At 33.7% G+C, this 16144-nt stretch overlaps 1 protein-coding gene across 1 annotated transcript; it reads right to left on the reverse strand.

Annotated features, from left to right (window-relative positions):
* Positions 1-4947: 4947 nt before the first annotated feature.
* slc34a2a (solute carrier family 34 member 2a) lies at positions 4948-15944 on the reverse strand. The gene is made up of 13 exons (XM_073842947.1): positions 15723-15944; positions 14161-14224; positions 13957-14067; positions 12586-12714; positions 12202-12345; positions 11883-11994; positions 9524-9719; positions 9153-9248; positions 8966-9053; positions 8714-8881; positions 8471-8587; positions 6833-6957; positions 4948-6742 (listed from the first exon to the last, which is right to left on the reverse strand). The coding sequence occupies exons 2-13, from the start codon at positions 14219-14221 to the stop codon at positions 6188-6190; spliced, it is 1902 nt and encodes a 633-aa protein (XP_073699048.1). The 5' UTR covers positions 14222-14224; positions 15723-15944; the 3' UTR covers positions 4948-6187.
* Between the last annotated feature and the right edge of the window lie 200 nt (positions 15945-16144).

The following is a 16144-nucleotide window of genomic DNA, read 5'->3' on the forward strand; positions in this document are numbered from 1 at the left end:
GCTTGAATACAGGTTTCTGATTGGCTGGCAGGTATGCAGTAAAACCGTTTAATTCACAGGTAGTTCTAAGGCAGTTTAATCACCAATTCAATTCAAGTTTTCAATTCAAGTTTATTTGTATAGCGCTTTTCACAATACAAATCGTTTCAAAGCAGCTGTACAAAAAAAAAATGTAGGCTAATATATTTAGTAGCTTATTAGTGGTGACTACTGTATGTTAAGTCGATGTACATATGGTATAAATATTAAAAACAGTAATGATGTAATCAAAAACAGATGATGAACACTAATAGTAATGATTATGTGTTGCAATCAAACTTGTAGAAAAAAGGTGTAGTGCTGTATGTTGTTTCAAACATCATCGGCGGTCCTCTAAATTTGACATTGCTCCCTCTTCTGACTGCTGTTATCAATCCCTCTCTATTTTTTACTCTTTTTATAAGTAGTGAAAATACACAGTTTCTGCTATTGTAACAAAGAGTCCACTGAGAGGCGGCGAGATGTAGTGAACCCAAGTGCAGTTTATTGAAATGATGTGAACTCCAAACAGTAAATCCAAACGTAGACGAGACTTGGACTTGAAACAAACAAACTTGACTTGGCTTGGCTTGGCTTGGCTTGAAACAGACTTGAAATAGACAAACAAACACTCACCAAACAGCAGGTTACAACATTAATACACGACAGGGGACCATTCATGGTTATCACAGTTATTATAATTTTATTACAGTTATTTATCATTTTACAATCAGTTTCTGGCTATAAAGGAGCTATTAACACTGTTATCGCAGAGAACAAAAAAATTAAACGATGTTTAAAAATAGACATTAAGACATTCAACATAGTTCAACATAGTTTATTTGTCAGTTATAATTTACCTTCACTATGCACCGTAGTTGGGTGAAAAGGGGACTAAATTACCAGGGCCCCAAGTGGGGGGAGGGCCCCTGAGGAGTGAAATTTTATTTTCCTTTAAATATAATTTTCCAATCACAATAAATGTTGTTAATTAATGTAAATTCCTGGCATTTAACTTGAACTCAGCTTCAGTGTTAATTTAACTCTATTTAGAGAGCGACCAAATGTTCTCTAAATAGAGTTGATTTTACTCTGGGGATTTTACTGTGTGGCCTTTGCTCTTGAGAAAAAAAAAACATGTTAAATTCTAAGACCTTTGTTTGCTATTACCATTTGAGACTACTGATATGGAAAAAAATGAACAAATTTTCCTGGTTTAGGAAAAAATATATTCTGTGTAGAAATACAATTTAATGCAATATATAACACGTTGTACAGATTGTAATATTGTAAAATTAAGTGGCATAATAGTATCTTACAGTACTTAATAAAGTCATGCTGCCCGAATGTAAATTGAAATGGAAAAGTTTTACAGTACATACTGTAAACAAAAATTAAATTACAGCATGATACTGGCGACTACAGTATAATTACTCACCTCAAAACCTGCTGCAAAATACTTACCGTTCTGTCAATAAACTCACCTTTAATGTTTTATACTTACCTCCGTCTCTGCCTCCTTGTATGACAAATACTGTAAATGTAATTTTGTGGTTCTGTTCAAAATCAGAATGTGGCTGACAACCCAGCTGCCAGTATTATACTGTAAATTTACAGGGAAAAGTTTTACAGTTTACTATTATTAACTATGACTTTTGCCTCAATAAATTCTGAATTTGCTGCTTATTAATTGTTAGTAAGGTAGTTGTTAACTTTAGGTTTGGGGTAAAGAGAACTAATGCAGAATAAGGCATGAATATATGCTTTATGAGAGCTCATAAACAGCCAGTATGCCATGCTAATAAGCAAGTTAATAGTGAGAATTTGTCTCTAAACTAGTAAAGTGTTACCAAATCATTAAAGCAAGTTTTAAAAATTGTTGCACAACAGATATTTCAAAGACGTTGAGGCAGTTCCAAGAATATTTCGACTCATATTTAATCATTATTGATCTTTTATTATTGATGAATGCACAAATGACAAAGCAGGGTTCATATGGTATTTGGTAATCTCTATAAATATTGCTGACAGACATTACTGCAGGATAACATGTCCAACCATAAAGATACAGCCAAAGAGGGCAAAGCCTCATCTTCATCCTGCTCTGAGTCTGCTTTATTCTGGTAATTATCATTTAATTCCTAACTTTAACAACCTTTTTCACTCTCTGCCATTCCTTTGTTCAGAAGGCCCTTAAATAGTGGCATGTCATAAACAGGTTGATAGAGGGTGAAACAGGTAGAGACAAAGCTTGAGTTAACTGCCTCAAACCTACCCACTGGCAATAAAATTTCCGATACATCATGAGTTTTCTGATAACATGCAAGAACAGAAGTGACTGATAATGATGCTCTAAGGAAAAATAATCATTAACTATATTAGAGGAAGAGATATTATTAAGAGGCATGTTACACTCCACAAATAAGTAAAAGAGGGATGACAGGAATGATATGAAAAAAAAAAACGTTTTTTAATTCATCCAAAAGAATTCTGTTTTCCTGCTGGTGGCAAATAATATTTGCTTTTTGAACAATTCATTAGGAGATTCGACTCGTAAGACTCAAAATAGTTTGTGAATCAGCCATGTTTTTGACTATTTGATAAGAATAGTTATAGTTATTTCACAGAATGAAAAACAAAAAAGTTTTTAGAGCACCATCTGGAGATAAAAATCTGATTTTATCTCGCAAAAAGCATGACTGACAGGTGATCTGACCAATCATATGGTTGAATCTGCCATGTTGTCCAACAAACAAATCAGACAAAAGAGTAGATTAACTTACGTAGAATGAAACCTAAAAAAATGTGTATTGAAATCTTTTCACAGTTGAAATAAAACACATTCTGATTTTCGTTCATGTTTATATGTGTTTTAAGTAAACAAGAAAAGACAAGAAAAAAAGTCAGAATTTTGTGTTTTTATCTTGCAGTTCTTGTAATTGCTAGTTTACTGTATATCACAATTCTCAGAAAAACTCAGAACTGGTAGTTTATATCTCACTTTTTTCTCACAATTTCTACCTCACAATTGTGTAAATTGTGTAAAGTAAAAGTTACTGAGAAACTCACTATTCTGACTTTTTCTCACAATTGCGAGTTTATATTTCGCAATTCTGAGAAAAAGTCAGAATTGTGAGTTTTCGTCTTGCATACTGTGAGTTTAATTTCACAATGAAGAGAAAAAAGAGAAAAAAAAAGTCAGAATTGTGAGGTGTAAACTTTCATAATTAACTATGCTTAAGCTAGTTCTTTTTTCTGAATCATTCAAAACTAAATATTATTTGCTGCTAGCTGGAAAACCAAATTCATTTGGAGTTCTTTTGGATTAATAAAAAAAAAAAATTATATCAAATGTGCTTTTTCATATCATTCCTGTCACCCCCCTTTTACTTATTTGTGCAGTGTAACATGCCCCGCAATAATATCTCTTCCTCTATTATAGTTAATGATTATTTTGCTTAGATCATCATTATCAGTCACATCTCCCCTGTTCTTGCATGTTATCGGACAAACTCATGATGTATCAGAAATTTTATGGCCAGTGGGTAGGTTTGAGGCAATAAAAAAAGTCTGAATTGCAAGATATAAACTCACACTTCTACAAGTTTATATCACGCAGTTCTGAGAAAAAGTCAAATTGTTAGTTTATGTCACAATTTTGAAAAAAAGTCAAGATTTCTGATATATACAGTGGGGAAGATAATTATTTGATCCCTTGCTGATTTTGTATGTTTGTCAACTGACAAAGAAATCATCAGTCTATAATTTTAATGGGTTTTGATTTGAACAGTGAGAGACATTTCAGAAAAGTTATAAATGATTTGCATTTTAATGAGTAAAATAGGTATTTGACGCCTTTGCAAAACATGACTTAGTATTTGGTGGCAAAACCCTTGTTGGCAATCACAGGGGTCAGACGTTTCTTGTAGTTGGGGATGGTGTTCTTGGAGTCTTAGGCAGCATTCCTCCTCCTCCAAACACGGAAAGTTGAGTTGATGCCAAAGAGCTTGATTTTGGTCTCGTCTGGCCACAACACTTTCACCCAGTTCTCTTCTGAATCATTCAGATGTTTACTTCAGACGGGCCTGTACATGTGCTTTCTTGAGCAGGGGACCTTGCGGGCACTGCAGGATTTCAGTCCTTCACGGTGTAGTGTGTTACCAATTGTTTTCTTATGGTCCTAGCTGCCTTGAGATCATTGACAAGATCATTGGCTGATTCCTCATCAATCTCATGATCATTGAAACTCCATGAGGTGAGATCTTGCATGGAGCCCCAAACCGAGGGAGATTGACAGTTATTTCGTGTTTCTTCTATTTGTGAATAATCGCACCAACTGTTGCCATCTTCTCACCAGGTTGCTTGACGATGGTCTTGTAGCCCATTCCAGCCTTGTTTAGGTCTACAATCTTGTCCCTGAAATCCTTGGACAGCTCTTTAGTCTTGGCCATGGTGGCGAGTTTGGAATCTGATTGATTGATTGCTTCTGTGGACAGGTGTCTTTTATACAGGTAACAAACTGAGATTAGGAGCACTCCCTTTAAGAGAGTGCTCCTAATCTCAGATCAATGCCTGTATAAAAGGAGCCAGAAATCTTACTGATTGATACAGGATCAAATATTTATTTCACTCATTAAAATCCAAATCAATTTATAACTTTTTTTTGTTGTTGTTGTTATTCTGTCTCTCACTGTTAAAATAAACCTACTATTAAAATTATAGACTGATCATTTTTTGTCAGTGGGCAAATGTACAAAATCAGCAGGGGATCAAGTAATTATTTTCCCCACTATAAACTCACAATTGTGAGTTGCTATCTTGCAATTCTGACTTTATAACTCGCAATTGTAAGTTCATACCTCACAATTCTTCAAAAAAAGAATTTGTGTGTATCGCAGTTCTGAGGAAAAAAGTCAGAATTGTGAGATAGAAAGTCGTAACAATTTTAATTTTACTTTTTTATTTTTTATTCAGTGGCAGAAACAGGCTTCCGTACAATGTAGCTGTAGGCTAAAGCAGGTTTTTTTTTTTGGTTGGTTGGTTGGTTTTTTAACACAATGCCAGAAATGCACATACAATGTACAGTACATACAAACTCTGGAAAAGGGAGAGGAAAAGAAGAAGCATGCAATGTGAGTTTGTATAGTGTTCAGCAAAGACTAGGTTAATTCTCATAATTCATTTGATTCATAATCTTTCATATATACATAAGTTTGTGGTCAATACACAATGAGTATGGAAATTTTATAAAGCAACTGTAATCTGAGTATGGGAGATTGAAACCCTAGGAGGGATGAATACAGTTTGGCTGCTTTCGTTTTGGACTAGGTCTTACATCAATAAAATGAATATATACTATATATACACACATAAAATAGGCCATAAAAATCTTTTTTATATAAAAAAAACCTTGTTTATGTAATAATTTTTACATTAGTCAATTTAGTTACATTGAAATATTCTTCAAAGTGAACAAGAGCAGGATATGACAGAGATGTAGAGACAGAATAAAAAATATTATTCGTTTCAACATTAACAATAATAATTCCTCCTTGTTTTACAAGATTATACCATTTCTGTACTGTACAGTAAAACATCTCTACAACATTATTATCAGACTTTAAAGTCAATATTACTTTCTCATTGTAACACAGTGGGGTTGTGTTTTGTAATACTGTTAAAATTCTAAATACATTCATTCAAACAAGAAATTACTGTGTACTATTGTAAAATCATGGCAATATTTTACAGCAAAGGCCCATGTTAAATAAAGTTTACATAAATAAAATGAAAACATTTAAATAGAGAATAGTGCACAGATCAGAACTAGAATCTTGTTTAAAACACAGTTTATGTTAAACTTTGTGTGTTAGCTTGCATTTATTTCCACTTAGAGGTATTCAAAATAAATGCATGCTTTTTTCGAATAAAAGAAAAATCAGAAAATCTCATAATACGTAACAAAAGATTGTGTATTTAACAATAACGTTTACAATATCCTGTACAAAACAGCATTTTTGTCTAAAAAATTTAATACAAGCAGCAAAATAAATGTAAGACTTTAAAAATAAATGGTTAAATTAAATATCGGGTTCATTTTCATTCTTGTTGTAAAGTCCACTGATATAGTTTGAGTTGGATATGTTCAGTAGTAATGCTGTGTTTAATTCTATAAAGAGGTTGCATTAAGGATTTCGCAGTTGTCTGATGTTTTCTTGGCCTCCTTAATCTCATCGGTCATTGTTGGATTGTCATACAGTTCAATTTCATGATTTTTATTTTCATCTTTTCCTGTCTCTTCATCTCCTTCCGTGCTATTGCAGCACTTGCAGCAACAGCAGCAGCGAGCGGCCATTACGGTAACTACTCTATCCCATGGTTCAAGAGAGTGGGCCCACAGAGGAAGAAAGTCCCAAGAGCGAAGAGCGGAGGGAAGCCACTGAGGTTTGCGATTCTGTATAATATTAACAATGATAGCAAAGATCAGAATGGCCACTATGGGAACAAGAACTCCCACGAGGACCTGCCAACCAGCCAAAGACAGGCCGAAGACCACCAGAGGGAAAATGAAGAAGCAGACGATGATGTAAAAGCCTGAAAACCAGCGGTATTGAGCTGTTATTTGACCAAGACCCTTTGCCATTCGAACGGGGATACGTGTGAAAGGGATCGGGTACCACAGCAAAATCCCGGAGAGGTTGAAGAAGAGATGAACCAAGGCGATCTGATGGAGAGAAGAGTTGCACCAATAGGTTATGGACTGGGTGAGTGTCTATATTCAGCATATTTAAATATATTTGCATGTTATGCTAACCTGTAATGAATTTGCAAGCGTTTCCCCTGGACTTGCCATGGCGGCTAATATTGCAGTAGTAGTTGTTCCGATATTGGATCCCAGAGAAAGCGGATATGCCCTTTCAATTTTTATAACACCAATACCTGAGACCAAAAAGAACACACATTTCATTATAAACTCAACTTCCATAAGCTAGGCCTTATTACTTCGTAGGAGCGTTGTTAAATAGTTAAATACACCCAAATGTTCTTTGAAAGAAGACAGTTGCCACAAATTATTTTCCACAAATTCACAGCAAAATAAATGTAAAAAAATCTAAACTGCTGTCTTAAAGCCAAAACCAATGGCACTGTTTACTCCTTCCTATGTCGTTTGAATTATTTTAAACTTTCTTCTTCATGTAATTGCATTAAATTTAAATCTTCTTTAACTTTTAAACCCCAAAAGTCAAGGTGACTTTTGGGGTTTAAAAGTTAAAGAAGATTTAACTTTTAAAATAAGTCAAATATTTCAATGTTTTTAAAGAAGATCCAAAGTACAGCAAAAACAGTAGAATATTTTTGCTATTTAAAATAACTGTTTTTCTATTTTGAATATATTTAAAAATGTAATTTATTCCGGTGATCAAAGCTCAGTTTTTAGTATCATTACTCCAGTCTTCAGTGTCATGATCCTTCAGAAATCATTCTAATATGCTAATTTGCTAATCAAGAAAGATTTTTCTTTATTATTATCAATTTTTAAAACAGTTGAGTACATTTTTTCAGGATTTTTTTGATGGGAGGGGATTATATAAATGAATACTTTTATCTAGAAAGGATTCTTTAAATTGATCAAAAGTGATGATATAGGCATTTATAATGTTACAAAAGATTTCTCTTTCAGATTAAATAGTGTTTTTCTGAACTTTCTATTCATCAAAGAAACCTGAAAAATTCTACTCTATTGTTTTCTACATAATAATAAACGTTTTTTTGAGCAGCGAATCAGAATAAGGATCATGTGACTGAAATAATGATGCTAAAAATTTAGGTTTGAAATCAAAGGAATAAATTACAGTTTAAAATATATTCAAATAGAAAACAGATATTTAAAATAGTAAAAATATTTCAAAATTATACTGTTTTTTTCCTGTACTTTGGATCAAATAAATGCAGGCTTGGTGAGCAGGAGAGACTTCTTTAAAAAAAAAAAAAAAAGCATAAAAAAATCTTACTGTTCAAAAACTTTTGACTGGTAGTGTATGTGGAAAACTAGCATAAAAATGTATAAAAGCAGTCCATATGACTTATGACAGAGTGATATTTAAGTTGTCCTGCACTCGTTCATTCATGAGAGAAGGACAGTAGACAAATCAGAGTTATTAACTAAAACTAAAATCATTAATGATCAAAAAAATTCTTAATGAAATTTTAAGTTTATTTCATTTCAGCTTGTTGCAACATTAGTTTAACCTTAAGTACTAAATTAATTAAAACTAAATGAAGTAAAACCATTAATTAATTAAATTCATTTAGACATCTTTAGACATTTTTGTCTCTCACAAATTGGACTGGAGTCAATCGAGTCAAATAGGTTTGAAAAAACATGAGAGTGAGTAAATAATCCCTAACTTTGACGATCAAAGACAATGAAAAGATAAATGGCTGCACTGACCAACAAGAGGAGTTATAGCCGAGGTAAAGACAGAACTGCTCTGGACAATAAAAGTCATTCCTGCGCCAACCACAATTGCAATGTATCCAGTCAGCCATGCAAATGGAAATGGAAAATCTGTGCGTACAAAAAGAAACAAACATATATTTAGTTTTACATACATATAAAAATATATTTGCATAACAGCCAACAGTTAACGTCTAAATCTGCTCTCTACTTCTAAAATATCTCAGGGATGCTGACCAGTGTTCATTATCTTCTTGATGACAACAGCAACCTGTCCCTTGAGCATCGAGTTGAGCAGTTTCACGATTAAAATGAGGCAAGTGCACAGAACGAGCAGAGAACAAGCCAGTAGAATCAGACCCACCGCCAGGTCAGAAAGAGTTGTGTCCACAAAAATGTGATTGCCTAGAATAGAGAGAGACCACAGATGAGCGAGAATTAGTCTATATTAGCAAAATTGTTCATGGATTATGTAGGTTTTAAACTCACATTTTTTGATGTTTATAATTTCTGTAACATTTTTCAATTCCCAGCAAGGGAAGTCAGTGCAGTTTGATGCTGTTTCATTCTGGAGAGTCTAGAAAAAAACATATTGTCAGTTGTCAGAAATATCTCCATAATGTCTGCAAAAATATAATGGCATTTTTTCCCGTATAAATCCGATTAGTATAATTACCGTGTTTGAGAATGTCTTGCACCAGACCTTGATGAGAGATTTGTTTTTGGCTTCAGGGTCTCCAGTTGCAATGCCGCTTATCACAGATTCATCAAGCTTACAAAAAAACACACACACATTTATTGATTATTTATATTAATACTTATAATCTCCTACTTAGTTTAAGATTACTAATCTGTCTTGCACTTTGTAAACAGCAACCCTTGTAACTTTGTACTGTACAGAAGGGCAATACAAGTGTTTGCGTAGAGTAATTAACTCTTTTGCTGCCTTGTTAAGAATGATAGCTTCTTACAACACACCGACAGAACTCACACCTACATGCACACACACACACACACACACACACACACATACACACTCATACACACCTGAACAATAGCGTTGGTAAGTGGGTCAGTGATAACATTCAGAAGGTCTGGTGCATTTTCTCCACTCTGGATATTGAATGATTCGACTATGAGGTCTGTGAGCTTCTCCAGGTAACCTGTGGCGATTTCCAGTGGCAAAAGCACCAGGACAGAAAGCCAGTTGAAGAAATCATGCACGGTGGCTCCCGCAAATGCCCTGGACACAGAAAAGAGTCATATCTCAATGAAATGTCATATAGGGAAATTATGATTTTGTCATTATCAAGTAATCTTAATTATGACAGAATTTTTTTGTGTGTGTTAACTGTCCCTTTAAGGGGATTTATCACCCAAAAAGGAAATTCTGTCATAATTATTCACCCTTATGTTGTTCCAAACCTGTAAGACCTTTAATCATCTTCAAAAACACTTATGACGATATTTTTGATGAAAGCCGAAAACTTTCTGACCTTGCATAGACAGCTCTATAAAACATTCAAACACCAAGAAACGTAGTAAGAACATCGTTAAAGTAGTCCATGTGACATTAGAGGTTCAACCGTAATGTTTTGAAGCTACGAGAATACTTTTTGCGCGTGCGTCGTGGTACTTTCGTGAACGTGCGGCGGAGACGAGAGACGAAATAGTTGAATAAATTGTTTATTATTGTTTTATTTGCGCACAAAAAGTATTCTTGTATGGCAAGCCGTTTTAGCCTAAAATATACCATGCGTTACTCGTAATTGCATTTTTACTAGTAACAATTAAATTAGAGAGCTCTATAATTCAATTCCTACTGGTAACAATGCCAATTAGAGAGCTTTCTAAATCAATTTTTACTAGTTACAATTACAATTAGAGAGCTTTATAATTCAATTCTTTCTAGTAACAATGCCAATTAGAGAGCTTTCTAAATCAATTTTTACTAGTTACAATTAGAGAGCTTTATAATTCAATTCTTTCTAGTAACAATGCCAATTAGAGAGCTCTCTAAATCAATTTTTACTAGTTACAATTACAATTAGAGAGCTTTATAATTCAATTCTTTCTAGTAACAATTCCAATTAGAGAGCTCTCTAAATCAATTTTTACTTGTAATAATTCCAATTAAAGAGCTCTCTAAGGCCCCGATCACACCGAACGCGTCTTTTAGTTCTAAAAACGCGAGGCGCACAGCACTGCCTTTTTTGGTGACTTTTAATAAAAGAGCAATGTGCTGCGTTTTTTTATGTTGCTAAGCAATGACCAAAACAGCTGTCCTGTCAGTCAAATCAAAGGATTATAGCGCGAGCGCTCTAAAATCTTAGTTTTTTGCTGTTAAGTAAACTGTCATATTAGCAGAAACCCTAAATAATACAGCTCCGGGTTACCCACGATAGACACCAAAGGTTTCTCCTCCTTTTCTGCAGTCTCCGGACTTTTTAAGCAACGGTAAACTTTCGTCACCAGAACAGAAGGCCCGCCTCTCTATTCATTCGATTGGACAATGGAAAAGAACGCGAATGACGTTGGGCGTTTTTCCGCTCAGAGTTGATTTTTTTTCAACTTCAGGCGCTCAGAGCGCTCCTGCAAAAACGCGAGGCGCAGCAGGCGGCGAAAACGCGAGGCGCCCAGTGCGCATAAGCAGCGCGGAGAACGCTGACTGCCAACAGAAAGCCATTCAAAAGAGGCGCCTCCAACTGCTAAAACGCGTTCGGTGTGATCGCGGCCTAATTCAGTTTTTACTAGTAAGAACTGTTACTAGTAAGAACTGAATTAGAGAACTCTTTCATTCAATAATGGAGCTCTGCAATTAAACATATCTTTAATGTGTTTTTTTTACTAGTAAAAAATGAATTGTAGAGCTCTGTAATTGCATTTTTACTAGTAATAATTAAATTAGAAAGCTCTCTAATCGGAATTGTTACTAGTAAAAACTGAAATAGAGAGCTCTCTGATTGGAATTATTACTAGTAAAAATTATGTTGTAGAGCTCTGTAATTAAAAATGATTTGAAGTCAATGGAGACATGACTAGTAAAAATTCATTTGTAGAGCTCTGTAATTGGAATTGTTACTAGTAAGAACTGAATTAGAGAGCTCTATAATTGGCATTGTTACTAGTAGGAATTAAATTATAGAGCTCTCTAATTCAATTCTTACTGGTAAAAATGCAATTACGACGATTAACACTTAGTATATTTTAGGCTAAAACGGCTTGCCATATTCGTGTAGCTTCATAACATCATAAAACTCATGGATTTTAGCAAAAATATCTTTATTTGTGTTCTGAAGATGATTACGGGTTTGGAACGACATGAGGGTGAGTAATTAATGACAGCATTTTTTATGTAATGTTCTGTTCATTTCGAGATAAGTTAATATTGAAGCCTTATCCTTACCTGCGGAACTTGTTCCTGTCAGCAACTTGCGTCATGGCTACAAAAGTATTTGTGACTGATGTGCCAATATTAGTCCCCATAATAATAGGAACAGCTGTTTTGACCTCCAGCACTGTTGAGAATTTCAAATGTATTAAAAGTAGAATGTACATAATTTGATTTGATTATGATTCTTTACTAAATTGTCATCAAGTCTGACATCCTGATTTAGATTTTTAGGCTGATGCACTGATTCATTCATTTTCACATTCCTAATCATCCTCATCACTGATGTGAGGTCGTAATTCTGAGTCAGTATTAGTAATCTTTTAATACTCACATCCAGAGGAGACCATGCTGACCACAATAGATGAGGAAGTACTCGAGCTCTGGACCAGGAGCGTTACCAACATCCCGATTACCAGGCCTGCTAATGGGTTTGATAGAACTGTATTTTCCTGGAAAATGTCCCCTGCTGCTTTACCTGAGAAAACACACTCTTTTGTTAGCGATAACCAACATGTCTTCTTTCATGTGTCACAGAAGTCTTACAGGTTTGGAACAACATAAGGGTGAGTAAATAATGACAGAGTTTTCATTTTAAGGTGAACTATCCCTTTAAAGCACAAAGAAACCAATGCATCCGAACCTAAAATGTGTTTCTTTGGTCAATTTCAGAATCACTGAAAACTGTACTTTAGTGTGAGTTTATTTTAAAGTTTACCTCCGACAAGCTGGAACGCTGAGCTGAGGATGTCCAGTGAGCAAACAAACATGTAGAGCAAACCAAGCAGCATAATCAGCTTTCCTGCTGTGAGAAAAACTCTCAGGACCTTCCCTTTAGTGTTCAGATCTAAACAGTTAAAGAGAGAAAATTAGAAAATAATAGTTAATTATTTATTTATTCTGTAAAGCCTTCTTTTTATTAAAGTTGGAGTATTCTGGGGTCCAAACTGAGCAGAAATATGCAATTTGTTAAGAGAATTTTAAAATATTAATAGTACAAATAATAATGCAATGTAATATAATGATAATTGAGGGATGTCCAAATAACATTCCTCAAAAGTCTGATGTATCATATGTGACCCTGGACCACAAAACCAGTCTTAAGTCGCTGGGGTATATTTGTAGCAATAGCCAAAAATACATTGCATGGGTCAAAATTTTAGATTTTTCTTTTATGCCAAAAATCATTAAGAAATTAAGTAAAGTTCATGTTCCATGAAGATTTTTTGTAAAATTCCTACTGTAAACATATCAAAATGTAATTTTTGGTTTGTAATATGCATTGTTAAGAACCTAATTTGTACAACTTTAAAGGTGATTTTCTCAGTCTTTTTGATTTTTTTGCATCCTCAGATTCCAGATTTTCAAATAGATGTATCTCAGTCAAATATTGTCCTATCCTAACAAACCATACATCAATAGAAAGCTTATTTATTGAGCTTTCATATGATGTATAAATCTCAGTTTTGTCAAATTTAACCTTATGACTGGTTTTGTGGTCCAGGTCATTATGTGATTTTTTTTATTTATTACTAACAATATTAAAGTTATTCTTACATTTACTAACAGTCCGTAAAGAGCAGCTCTTTTTTTACTTTTCAAGTTACTTTTTTCAGAATATGGTGCAAAGGCACCTTTTCAGGCTGCGGCTTATTAATTTCACTTTTAGTGTGAATGTTGGAAAAAATATAACCTTTTTTGTTATTAAAAATGAATAAGCAAGCCCAGCTCAGGTGACAAAAGTAATGCAAAAGTAACATAATTCACTACTTTCCATAAAACTAACTAAGCAATGTAATTAGTTAAAATTTTTATCGAGTAACACAATATTGTAATGCATTACTTTTAAAAGTAACTTTCCCCAACACTGTTAAGGGGACATTTTTTACAAATATCCCAAAAGGCCTTTAACATGCTGAAAAAGTCAGTCAGAAGGTATGTAGCAGATTGTGTACAAAATATTTGTTCAGCAGTTTTGATGTAGTTGATAATTTAGAGGCCTTAGATATTTGTGTATCAAATATAGTATAATAGGCTTTATAGAATTAAAAACAAAATATGTTTACAGTAAAGCATGCACTCAGCATACCTGCCCATTTATCCCCTGTGTCCTGCAAATCAGGCATTTCCCAGGGATCATCGTCAATTAGAGCTGCTGTGGATACAGCAGGAGCTATGGAGAGAGACTTCTTTCTAGGAACTGAGAAAAGCAAGAAGCTTTAATAAAACAGTTTTTTTTTTACACACAATTATACACAAATACAATTTAAACTCAAAAGTTCACTGCACATACCGTCAAGTGTTTCTGTTGGCTTCTCTTCAGATTCATCCTCTTGCTTTGGTCGTGGTGCCATTGTCTGTGAAATATAAATATCCGTTATGTTACTCATTTATTGATTCCTTTTCAGTTTTATGGACTACATAATAACTATGGTAATATTCTCTAATAAAGCTATTATCAATAACTATCAATCATACTCCAGGCAGGTTCTATAAAGATAAAAAAAAGTACCACTAATTACTATTATGTAATTGGTTTATTGGGGTGAAAAAAATAGCAAGATATGATATGAAAGATAAATATGTTCCATTTATTAAAACCTCTGTAAAGTATGTCAACAATTCAAAATACAGATTAATATAAATTATAAGAATTCAAAGTTCATACTTTAAAAAGACATTTTTAAAATGTAAGTTTTAAATTTGGAGTATTTATTTCTTTAGTGTTTGTAAGTAAATGGACACAATGCATAGAGCATCACAATAATCAGAGCTTCCTCCAATTGATTGAACTCACATGGTTTTGTATTGATTTCTGCTCTGTGCCAAATAATTTCCACTCTGGCTTTAGCGCTGGCAATGAACAGAGTACGACTTACATTGTGGCTCTTCTAAGTTATTGGCAATATATACAAATATCAAATGAATTTTAAAATATTTCTAAGTGATACAAGAGATTGCATCTTTGGATAGTAATGAGTTAATAGTGTTTAGTGTTTTCCTAGAAAGAATGAAATGATGATGATGCTATTGCACAACAAGTTATTTTAGGGTGAATTTAAAGTCTGTTGAAATAATCGGTCAGATTAGAAATCTGTATTCTATAATTTAATAAGAATTAGAAGGAGGGACTAGATGCCGTTTAAAAATGTATATTTATGTGATTTAAATATACATTACATTATTTTATATTACATTTAACTGCACTTGCAAGGCTCACTGTTTTAAATATGAATTAGCCTTTTATGTATACACTGTAAAAAGTTTTCACCAGATTCAATTTAAAAACCTACACTGTAAAAAAAATCCCAGTTTCATCTTAAAAACTTAATTTTAGCAGCTGCCTTTAAATTTTAAGTTAAATTAACTTAAGTCATTTAAACTTACAAGTTAAATCAACTCATTTTTAAAGTTAAAAGTTAAAGTTAAAATGACTTGTAGTTTTAAGTTGATTTAACTTAAAAACTTAAGGCAGCTGCTGAACTTAGGTTTTTAAGTTGAATCTGGTGAAAACTTTTTACAGTGTAAGTTCAGCAGCTGCCTTAAGTTTTTGAGTTAAATCAAGTCATTTGAACTTATTACAATAAAAATTAGTTGATATAACTTGTAAGTTTAAATGACTTAAGTTGATTTAACTTAAAATCTTAAGGCAGCTGCTAAACTTAAGTTTTTAAGTTGAACCTGGTGAAAACTTTTTACAGTGTAAATGTAATTAATTTGAATTGATTAATTAAAATATACATTTTCAACAATAAGATTATATTTATTATTTTAACTATATAAATGAAATATTTTAACATTTTTTAAACATCATTTTACCTGACTAAAGGCATTTGAACAGATAAAAACACTCACCTGTGGTGTAGTCAGGTTGGCTGTCCAAACACTTCTGTCTCAGCTTAAATCAGTTGTTACTTTGAGATCTCAATTAAAAACACTACAGCCTGAACAGAAGCACTTGTCTTGAAGGAGACCACTTGGTGAGACACACGTGTCCAGGAAACCTGTCTCAAATTCTGTTGTTCGGAGTGGCTCAGTCCATCCTCTGCTCAGTCAGACACATTTATAGCCCCCCGGCGGATCACTTAGGATTCCCCTGTCCAAGGTTTACCACGTCAGTGATAACACTCGGAAAAGGGAGTGTGTCTGTGTGTGTGTGTACGTGTGGGCCCATTCATGCGCATGGTTCAAAGTGTCCGAGTGTGGCATCAGATAATGACTGCGTGAAGGTATCTGGTTCATGGAAGATCTATAATGTGCAAGTGCGTTTTATGATG

Source organism: Garra rufa, chromosome 6 (genome assembly GCF_049309525.1).
Source record: "Garra rufa chromosome 6, GarRuf1.0, whole genome shotgun sequence".
NCBI lineage: Eukaryota > Metazoa > Chordata > Actinopteri > Cypriniformes > Cyprinidae > Garra > Garra rufa.